Source organism: Odocoileus virginianus, chromosome 9, assembly GCF_023699985.2.
Source record: "Odocoileus virginianus isolate 20LAN1187 ecotype Illinois chromosome 9, Ovbor_1.2, whole genome shotgun sequence".
NCBI classification, from domain to species: Eukaryota; Metazoa; Chordata; class Mammalia; order Artiodactyla; family Cervidae; genus Odocoileus; species Odocoileus virginianus.
The window spans coordinates 65368254-65378814 of NC_069682.1; the positions used below are offsets into that span (position 1 = coordinate 65368254).

At 62.1% G+C, this 10561-nt stretch overlaps 1 protein-coding gene across 1 annotated transcript; it reads right to left on the reverse strand.

Moving 5' to 3' along the window:
- Window positions 1-70: 70 nt before the first annotated feature.
- EMILIN3 (elastin microfibril interfacer 3) lies at window positions 71-5811 on the reverse strand. Its single transcript, XM_070472633.1, has 4 exons — window positions 5479-5811; window positions 3968-4090; window positions 2642-2865; window positions 71-2374 (listed from the first exon to the last, which is right to left on the reverse strand). The coding sequence occupies exons 1-4, from the start codon at window positions 5643-5645 to the stop codon at window positions 588-590; spliced, it is 2301 nt and encodes a 766-aa protein (XP_070328734.1). The 5' UTR covers window positions 5646-5811; the 3' UTR covers window positions 71-587.
- Window positions 5812-10561: the final 4750 nt, after the last annotated feature.

Below are 10561 nucleotides of genomic sequence, written 5' to 3' on the forward strand. Positions count from 1 at the left end.
AGGGGGCGGGCGGTGGAAACCTCTAGTCCTTGGTTCAGAAACAGCATCCATGAAGCTGCCAGGTAGGAAGACCGTGCCAACAGGCACTGCCTTCCTGAAGAAACTGGGCCCAGATGGCCGAGAAGAGAAGCCAAAGGGACAGGGAGGCCAGAAGCCTCCGCGGGCCTGGGGCTGTCGTCCCTGAGCCAAGGGAGCCGCAGAGACTGTGGTCTGAGCAGGGTCCTGGAGGTCTGTGCGCAGGTGTCGGCTGGGCTGTCTGCAGAACAACACTTTGCAGACTAGATGGTGAGGTCTCTTAGGGCCACCCCGGCCTTGAGGCATGAAGTACCAGCCTTGACCGTGATCCCGAATTGTCCAGCTGGTGCAACACCAAATGTGGGTTTTAGTGCCCGGACAGTCAGGTGAAGCTGGACCAAGATTGTTCCTTCAGGCCCTTCCGAAATGGCATCCGCACTGGCCAGGGGAGGCTGGGAGACACCACTGGGCAAGGCTGGGCTCTGGTGTGTGGGGTGGGTGGGGGGGAGGAAGGGAGGGTCTGCTCCCAGGGTTGGCAGGACCTGAGGGGGTTTGGGTCCCGGCCAGCCCACCTAATTGGCCTGCCCTGGCCGCACCCGCTCAGCCAGCTGGGCGCGGCAGTCCAGCAGGTCATCCCGGAGGCGGGCGATGTCCTTGGCGTGCTGGGCCAGCGTGCGATTCAGCTGGTCCACGTGGTCCCACAGGCCCTCCCTGGGCCCCAGCGACTCGGCTGGCAAGCTGTCCAGGCCCGCGGCCAGCAGGCCCAGCCTCCTGCAGGCACCTTCCACTTGGGCCACCCTCTGATCGAAGTGGCCCACCGCGTGCCGGAGCTCCTGGGCCGTGTCCTGGCAGCGGCTCAGCCCGCCAGCCACCTCGGCCATGCTGGCCCTGAGCTGCCCCAGCTCGCCCTGCAGGCTCAGGACCTGCCTGTGATCAGCCCGAAGCTGCGAGCCTTGGCTGCTGACCTGCTCCTGGATGGCGTGGACCTCGGCCTCCACCTTGCGTTCCCGCTCGTCCAGGGAGGTGTTGGCGGCCAAGAAGGCATCGGAATATTGGCTGACGGAGTCACTGAGGCCCGTGAGCGACTTGCTCACAGAGTTCAGGTTGACCTTGAGCAGGGTGATCTCGCCTTGGAGGGAGCTGCCCATCGCTTCCGCCAGCTGCCCCTGGACCTCGGCCACGGTGCCGTTGAGCTGCTGCAGCAGGATGGCGTGACTGGCCACCTGGCGCAGGAGGGACTCGCTCCGGCTCTGCCAGGCCTTCACCTCGGCCCCGAGCTTGTCCAGGACAGCGGAGGTGGTGCCGGGGGTACACGAGGTCTCCAGCGAAACCAGCCTCTGCTCCAGCACGGCCAGCTCCGTCTGCACGAGGGGCCGAGCTGGCCTGCCTGGAGGGGCACGGTCGTGGCTCGGCTCCCCGGCCAGCGTCACCAGGCGTTCCTCCAGCCTCTGCACGCGCTCTTCCAGCATGGTGTGGAAGCCGCGCGCGCCCCAGCCCCCCTCCTCCATCCCCAGACAGCAGCCCCCGGCTCCACCCCCTGTCCCGTTGGCGGTCTCCACGCCCTCTGGCAGCCCATCCATGCCCGCCTCGAGCATGGCGGCAGATAGCCGAGTGAGGTCATCCCCATCAGGGGCGCCGTGGCCCCGGTGGGCCTCGATCACAGCCTGCAGGTTCCTCTCGAGGCTGTCCACGCGGGCCCTGATGAAGGCCAGCTGCCCGCAGCAGCTGCCCCCGCTGGCCACACTCAGGCCTTGCAGCCGGGTACCCAGCTGTGAGAGTTCCCGGCGCAGGGCCAGCTCTCGGCCGTCGAGGCTCTGGTGCAGCCTCCGGCTGGCCGCCTGGCCCTCCTCACACTGCTGCTGCACCTCCTGCACCCGCAGGTCGCACGTGCTCTGGACGCCCTGCAGCTTCTGCTCGAAGCCGTCCAGCAGGCTGCCCCAGAGCCGGTGCAGCCGTCGGTCCACGTACTCGTCCAGCAGCGCCAGGGAGGTGAGGGGGGACGGGGGTGCCTCCCGCAGCCGCTGCAGGTGAGCCTCGTGGCCGAGGGCCATCCCGTGCACCTTGTCCAGCAGCTGCACCTTGGTCCGGAGGGTGTTGCTCACCTCCGTCACCTTGCTCAGGATCTCCTCCAGGGGCGGGCTGAGCGGTCTTCCAGCTCTGTCTCGGGGGCTCACAAAGCCCTCGGGGATGACCCCAAAGCCCACGGGGGCAGCAGGAGCCCTGGGTCCACCAGTCATCCTACTGGGGTCTTCACGCCTGGCCACCAGGCCGCTGAGGGTACCATATGCTTGTGCCAGGCGCTGGACGTCACCCTCCAGGCGTTCCAGCCGTTCACCAAACAGCCCTGGGCCTTTCCTTCCTGGGAAAGAGGAGGCGAGAACCCCAGGAGCATCACTGGCCTGGCTCACTCAGCTTGTCCTATGGCCCAGACGCCTGAGAGATTTTCTGTTCTAAGCCGACCTTGCTGGGCATGGCTCCCCCCAGCTGTGGCAGGGGGGATCTGGGGGGCTCACCCTCACGCCCAGAGTGAGATGCCCCCCCCCCCCGCTTGGCTCGGGCTCCACCAGCCTGGGTCAGTCCCCAGAAGCCTGATCACCTTGGTGGGGGTCTCCGTGGGCAGACTCACCGTGGGGGCTTGGGGCCACTCGACTGGAAGGAAGGGGCCTGGGGCCTGGGCCCACCTGCCCCGAGGGACTCTGGGTCTCAGGCTCTGGCTGAGGTGGTGTGGCCCCGTGGTCCGCGAGGTGTTCGGGACAGCCTTCTCCAGCGAGGCCAGGGCAACAACGCCAGGCAAGGTCCGTCACCGTCTTGTAGCCCACCTTGTATCTGGGTCTGAGCACCGAGCGGTACCTGGGCCAGGGGCGGGAGAGGGCAGAGCTCTGTGTCCGTGGGCAGGGGACCCTGCCCCCTGCTGGGACCCAGGGCCACTCTCAAGACACTGGCAGAAGGACTGGAAATCTCCCAGCTTCACCGCCCCACCAGTATCTCCCCCTTTTCTGTGCTAACAGGGCAAAGGGGTGGCAGCAGGCCTTCCAGAGGCTCTGAGATGCCCTAGGGAAGGGGCAGGTCAAAGCCCCGCCCCATGCTGTTTCACTGGGGCCAAAGACTAGTGGGAATTTAGCCCCCAGACTCCCCAGACCACTTGGACCCCCTCTGGCTCACCCTGCCGTCGGAAATTCCAACTCTGGCTTTGGAGGCACCATGAAAACTTCTGACAAAACCCAGCCCCTCCCCTCTGGGTAGATGAGAGGCAGGGCACAGAAGCTGGGGCAGACAGCCCTTCCCACTGCCTGGGGGCCACTCCCTACCTGGGGGGCCTCTTAGTTCCTTCCCCTCCACCCTGGCCTGCTCCGAGAAGTCGGCTCTGGCCCGGGAGGCTGGCGGAAGGGCACCTCTGATTCTGAGCACAGCAGAGAGGCCCAGGGATGCAGGGGAGTGCTCCCCATGGGGACTCCCTCCTGTTTACCCACTGATACACGGGAGCAAACAGGCTTGTTTTCAGACACACGTTTGAGGGTCTCCAAGTACAGACCTGTGCGTCACGCCTGCGTGCGGCATGTCCTCGGCCCACCCGTCTGGCTGAAGCCCCAGATCTCGGGCTCCCAGCCTCTTACCGTTGGCCTGCCTTCTCCAGAGTCAGCGCCACCTTCCCTGGGTCTGCCCAGGGGCCCCCTCTGGGGTCACCCATTGCCAGTGTGACTCTCTGCTCTCCTCTGTCCCCGCCCGTCTCTGTCTTGGGCTGCTGCTCTCCTGGGACCCTCCGTGGGCTCCAGCCTGAGCCTGCCCTGTTCCTCGCTGGCCTCCTCTTTTCCCGCCTGTGTGGGCGCAGGGGAAGGACCTTTGGAGTCCCAGGAGTCGCAGCCCTGGTGGGGCCGGCTGCTGCCCTCCGCTGAAGGCAGGCCTGGAGCTTGTGCCCTGGGATCCTGAGTGGCTGGGACAGGGGTGCACTCACGTGACTGTCCCGGGGCACTTGGGCCCCCAGCTGCACTGCCGGTATTCAGCCTTTAGGTAGCTCTCCGCTCCTTCCTGTAGGACGCAGGTCACATTCCTGTGTACAACGTAGGCACAGAGGGCCCTGCAGGGGAAAGGGCATCCTTGGAATACCTGGCCTGTGCCAGGCCCCCTGAGGCTGCTCCTCGTCTCCTCCCCCACTGCGGGCTTTGGCAAGAGACCAGACTCTCATCTCTCTGCCTCTTTTTTTCCCTGTCCCACGGAGCATCTTGGAGGATCGTAGTTCCCCAACCAGGGATCAAACCTAGGCTAGGGCAGTGAGAGCACCGAGTCCTAACCACTGGCCCACCAGGAAATTCCCTTCTGTGTCCCTCCTTGTTCCTGGGATCCAGGGCCCAGGGCCTGGGTCCAGCCCCACTGCTGGTTTCTCCGATCCCAGCCTCCGCATCCGGTTGGTCACTGGGCTATGTAAGTACAATACTGAACCAGGCACCGGTGCAGCCACCCCCCTGGCCTGGGGAAGAGGCCCACCCTGGGTTTCCCGTGCCACACTCCCCACCCCTCTCCAACTCCTTCACTGGCTCTTCGCTCCTCATCTTGGCATTGAAGCTTCTGAGGTCGCAACTTGGTGCCTTTGAGGCCACACTTCTTACCTTTCCTCCCCTGACTCCTGGGAAATACATCCCACCTTGGAGTTTTCCCGCCCCTACCGTAGCTCCTGGTTCCCTGCTCTCAGATCACTTTTCGTACCACCTCCTCCAGGAAGCCGGCACTAATGTGCCCAGGCCTACGGAGGGTCAGCCGTGGGCTGGCTGGCTGTGCTCCTCCTATAATAGCGCTCAAAGTCAGCGGGGGCTCACATTCAGCAAGCATCCCCAGGCACAGCCCCTAACTCACCTGAAACTACTCAAGACCAGACGCTGTGGCAGGGGAGGCCGCTGCCTGGCAGACCCCAACCACCTGCGGACTGGACCCCCTAGAGCTCTGGAGCCACAACGCAGGCCCAGGACTCAGGGACCCCCTGACCAGCTCTGCGGCCCAGCCACATGGGGGCTTCCTCCAGGGCTGCGCGGGTCCAGGCTGACCGCGGCAGGGGGCGAGCCGCAGGGCGCACGGCTCCATCTCCTACCTGGCCGGGCAGCGGGAGAGAGGAGAGGCCCCGGCGCGGGATGGGGGTGGCCCCGCGTGCTCCGCGCGCGCGGACCGTCCGCCCTCCCTCCGCTCCCTCCACCTGGTCCGCTGCGCCCGGAGTCTGCACACAGCGCAGCTGGAAAATGTTACTTCGCTGGAAAGGTTTCCGCGGGCACTGCCAGGACCCCAGCCGCCGCGCCAGGCCCCCTCGGCTTATTTTCCTTCACCAGCCCCGCAGCCCCCCGGAGCGTGGGGCGCCCGGCCGGGAGGGGGCTCGCCCTGGGGTGCCCTGCGCCCCCGCGCGCGCGGCCCGGGGCAGGTGGGAGCGCCGCCCGGGGCCCAGCCCTCCCGCTTCCCGCCCGCGGCGCGGCCCGCGCTTACTTGTGCGGCCCCGGGCGCAGCCGCGGGCGCCATCCCGTCGTGTAGAGGCTGTAGCGGGAAGCACCCGGCGGCGCGGGCCGCGCGAGGAGCGGGGTGCCCTTGGCCTGCGCCCCCGAGAGCAGCGCCGCCACGGCGCACAGCCAGACCGGCAGGCGGCGGCGGCCCATCGCGGCCCCCGGGGTCTCCACCTGGCCCCGCGCGGGGCCCCCGCCGGGTGTCCGCCCGCCGCCCCGCCGCTCGCCCGTCCGGGTCCCGCCGCAGGTCGCGGCCCCCGGAGCTCGCTGGCCCGGGCGCCTGGCGCTTCGAGGCGGCTGCGTCCCGCCGAGTGGCCGGCGCTGCTCGCGCCTGGGGCCGCCGAGGGGAGGCGGGAGGCGGGCTCTGCGCGGATTAGCATAAACTTGGGGCCGCGTCGCTCTCCTCCGCCGGCCCCCTCTCCGCCGCCAGCCCCCCGCCCCAACTCCCGGCTGACGCCCGCGAGCAAGAGGTTAAGTAGGGAGCAGCCCCGGGGTGGCAGGGGCTCAGGCCGTCGACGCCCCGGGGGAGCCTCCCCAAACACACCCATCTGCCAGCGTCGTCGTCCGCGTGCACCCGGTGGCGGGGAGAAGTCGAGCCAGACCCCTGGGACCGGCCTGGGCGCGGGGCTAAAAGCCGTCCACCCTCGGGACACACTCGTCTTCAAAGCCCGTGCGCGCCCGGGGACCGCGGTCCAGGGCTCTAAAGCCGAGATGACCGTGTTTGGGAACGCGCCAGCAACACCTCCGCAGCCACCTCCTTGGAATAGGCCCCAGACCGTCCCTGTTCGTTTGTTCTGCCTCCCCGAAGCCTCATTGTCCCGAGGTGCCCAGGATATCTGATATCTCTGCTGACCCCTCCCCAAGCATCTTAACCCCTCTCTGCTCCCTAACCCTCCGCAACCGAGCCCAGTGGTCAGGCTGCACTTCTCCTTTCCTGGTGGAGTCTGTCTTATCTCTCAGGTATGGCTGCAGGAAGTCCCATCACCCCTCCAGCCCAGTCAAAGATGCTCTGCGTCTCTGTGCTCTTAGCCCTCTAGCCCGCAGCACTGACTCATTTCCAGTGATGAGTCAAAGAAAACTTTAGGACTTTCTCACAAGGAGCTGTTGTTAGGCTCCCTCCAAATTTCCCTTGTGAAATTGACTCTTGGAACTCAGGAGTTGACCTTGACAGTCATCCTCATTTGGCATCATTGTTGGCTTGCTAAGCTGCAAGAAGCCTTTGAGTCCTGATTCTGTCATCCAACAGAGCGCCGCTTATTCTTGGCTTTGTTTCGTTCACCCAGGTGATCCTCACCATCTCTGCCTTTTCCCCAAGTAAAGCTGGGTATGCAGAAGCTGCAGAACTCTGAGGCACACCTGGAGAGGTGAATGCACCTTTGAGATGTGAATTTACAGCCTTTGGGAAAAGCGATGCTATCAAGTTTGCTAGACTAGGGCAGCTCTGAAGCCCACATGTGCGCCCCTGCCCTCTTCCAGCCATACCATCTTGCGGGTCCGGGCTGGGGTGGGGCGGGGGGTGGGCAGCACACACCTGAGCCAGGCAGGCCAGCTGTTCTTGCTCCTGGGCTTTGAGATTGAATGAAACACAGAGGCTGAGGGTGATCCGGCTTCCGGGTGGAGCTCTGTTTGTATCCCAGGGCTGCTGTAACGAATTACCAGAGGTTAAGTGTCTTCAAACAACAGAAAGCTGTTCTCCCACCATCCTAGAGGCTAGAAGTCCGAAGTCAAGGTGCCAGCAGGGCCACAGGGAAGCATGCTTTCTTACCTCTTGCAGCTTCTGATGGCTCCTGGCATCCTTGGCACCTTTGGCTTGTGGCCGCATCTCTCAGTGTCTGCTCTTGTCTTCCCGTGGCCTTCTTCACATGGCCTTTGTCTCTCTGTGTCTCTAGATGCTCTTTTCTTATGAGGACACCTGTCATTGAGTTTAGCGCCCAGTCACATCCAGTCTGACCTCTTAAATACTTATATCTGCAAAGACCCTATTTCCAAATAAGGTCCCATTCTAAGCTTCTAAATGGACATGAATTTCGGGGTGGGGGGGGAATGCCATTCATCCCACTGTGGGGGATGCCATTCATCCCCCTGAGGGGGAGTCAGAGCACAGCCCAGGGCATCCTGTAGCCGTAACTGGGCGGGAGTTATGGGGGAGCTGAGGCGGAGAGTTTGCAGAAGAATGGGGTGGAGTGGAGCGGCGGCGTACTCAGGGAGAAGTCAGGTGAGCTGCCATTGTGATGGGCTTCCCTGGTCTGCTTCCAATAACCCACCTCAACTTGAGCCGCTTCTGTGGGTTTCTGCTCCTAGCAAATGATGCCTGTCTGAGACAGCCTTTCATCCTCCACCACAAATCCACTGAATGTACTCCAGCCTTTAGCAAAGATGTCCATGCCGCTGGGCAAGATACATAGGATCCATAATACGGTCTTGATCTTGTAGCCACTAAATGTCCCCTTCTCAGAAAGTGAAAGACACCTGAGTGGGGGATGAGCAGAACCCTAGGCTGGGCTCTGATCGCCTGGCAGCACTGCCTATCTGGCTCTGGGAACAACTCCCCACCTCCCTGGCCCAGAAGCTGTGGTCCTTTTCCAAGGGGTCCCGCCGCCTTCCTCACTCCCTCCTCCAGCCCAGATGTGGGATCCACAACTCAGAGGGAGGAGGTAGACCTTGTCTGAACTCAGAAAAGCCTTCACAACACAGGGCTGAAGGCACAGATGGAATTCCCGCTTCCCCCTTCCCCAGGTGGCTGATATCAAACACCACGCTTCCCCTCTAACGAACTGGACCGGTTTCGGGAGCCAGCACTGGCCGCATCCTGGAAGGCCAGGAGGACGTGGGTGAGGGGGATGTTCAGGGTCTTGGCTCTACCCAGCCAGAGGCTGGGGTCTCCCCCTGCACATCTGCCAGACAGGAAGCCTGGGGAGGCCAGAGGCCAGGGAGGAAGGCAGACGGTCTAGCCTTATCCGCCCCCACTCCAACTGGAGTTTCCACACCTGGGTACAGGCAGGCGGAGGGGCCACACAGGATCAGGCTTTCTGTTGTGTGGGACGTGCTCGGCCATATCCAGACGCACACTGTCTACCCCAGTCCACCTCCAGACACGTGGACAGAAGCAGATTTTTGCCAACTTTCATTAGCCCCTGGTGACAGAAGGGTCACGTCTTCAGAAGAATGAGGATGCCATCAGGATGACAAGATAAACCTGGAGAGGAATGCGTGTAGTCTTGCATTGAGGGTCCAGGGGGCGATCACGAGCGGGCACCTCTACCAGACTTCTGGAGTTTCCGCTCCTTCCTCCGTGGGCTCCCTGGGGCAAAAGGAAGAACCTGCTCCTGGGAGCAGAGAAGACGAGAGAAAACGGATCCCAGGAAGCTGCAGCCTGACAGATGGCGTCTCTTCACACGGAGTTCCGCGGGTACTTGGCATCCCTTGCCTGTCTCCACTCAGGTCTCAGAATCTGTGGCAGTTCCTCTCCCCTTTTTGGACTCCATCCACCTGCCTCAGGATGTGCTCCCCACTTTTTTTATTGAGGCCCCACCAAATAAGTTCCCTGAAAGCCTCATAAAGCTTTCTGGAATGTGTTGGGTTGGCTAAAAAGGTCGTATGGGGTTTTGCATAAGATGCGACACAAAAACCCGAATGAGTTTTTGGCTAACCCCATAGCTCCCCTGAAAGAGACAGAAATAGGACTGAAACTTGCTGGCTGTCTGGCACAAGCCCTTCCCATCACAGATGAACCCCTGCCACTGGGAGAAGTGCATCACCTTCAGCCACCTGACATAGCTCGGCTTCCCCGCACATGGGGTACCTTTGTAGCAAGGCCCTGCCTGGGTCCAGCCCTCTCATCAATGTAAACATTAATGCACTCCAAGCCCAGCTGGCGCTTTAATGGCACCCACCCCATCAGTAGGGGTTGCTGTCAAATCCACACATTTCAGGGGTAAGGGTTTGAGTGACCCCTTCTGGCTGGGCAGAAGTGTGGCCTCTCCGGGACCTGGGGTGGCTTGGTGTGCAGCCCCACGGTGAGGGTCTGAGAGAGGGTCCAGAGATAAGGGAAACCGGACTCTATAAAGCCCGGGTGATGGACTTCTGAGAATTGCCTAGAAGCAACTTAAAAATTGTGCAGTGCTGATGGGTCCTCAGCAGGGACACATGCAAACCATATGCAATTATTATGTAAATCCCATGCAAAATACATGCATGGGCCTCCCAACCATTGCAAATGCCAGATGTGGCCCTTGGGAACCCTGAGTTTAGCTGAGCCAGGCTGTGGAGCTCAGAGGTGACCCAGGACTTTGCTAGTCTTGTGATGGATGGGAGGGACACAGCTCTGTGGCCCTGTGCACACCTGGGAGAAGGAACCAGATGGGGCGTCGATCAGACCTCCCAGCACAAGCTCCGTAACCTTCACGGAGTCACTTCACCCCTCCAAGCCTCTGTCTTCCCATCTGTGAAGTGGTTGACTGAGAGGACTCATTGAGAACACTGACCGAAGATACTGTCTGCACAGTTCAGTTCAGTTCAGTTCAGTCACTCAGTCATGTCTGACTCTGCAAACCCATGAACTGCATCACGCCAGGCCTCCCTGTCCATCACCAACACCTGGAGTCAGACCAAACCCATGTCCATCGAGTCGGTGATGCCATCCAAACCATCTCATCCTCTGTAGTCCCCTTCTCCTCCTGCCCTCAATCTTTCCCAGCATCAGGGTCTTTTCAAATGAGTCAGCTCTTCGGATGAGGTAGCCAAAGTATTGGAGTTTCAGCTTCAACATCAGTCCTTCCAATGAACACCCAGGACTGATCTCCTTTCAGATGGACTGGTCGGATCTCCTTGCAGTCCAAGGGACTCTCGAGAGTCTTCTCCAACACCCAGGCACATAAGAGACCCCTAGGGCCAAGCTCAGAGTCCTTCCCTGGGCGGTGGATGTCTGGGCTTCTTTCACTCACTGAAATGTGGGGACATTCAAGGACAACATCGCAGCTGTGGGCTTGGAGAAGGTCAGAGCCAGATGGACCAAGAATGCACATACTCCTCATTTATTCAGAGTCTGTCAAAGGTCCCACTTGACAGGT

Excerpts from the sequence above, each read along its gene's own strand:
- EMILIN3 (XM_070472633.1), bottom strand. The coding sequence starts at position 5,645 with ATGGGCCGCCGCCGCCTGCCGGTCTGGCTGTGCGCCGTGGCGGCGCTG. Across the intron at positions 4,091-5,478 it reads CTGCGCCCGGGGCCGCACAA|GGCCCTCTGTGCCTACGTTG; the intron begins GTAAGCGCGGGC and ends TTTCCCCTGCAG. Across the intron at positions 2,375-2,641 it reads AGTGGCCCCAAGCCCCCACG|GAAGGAAAGGCCCAGGGCTG; the intron begins GTGAGTCTGCCC and ends CCTCTTTCCCAG.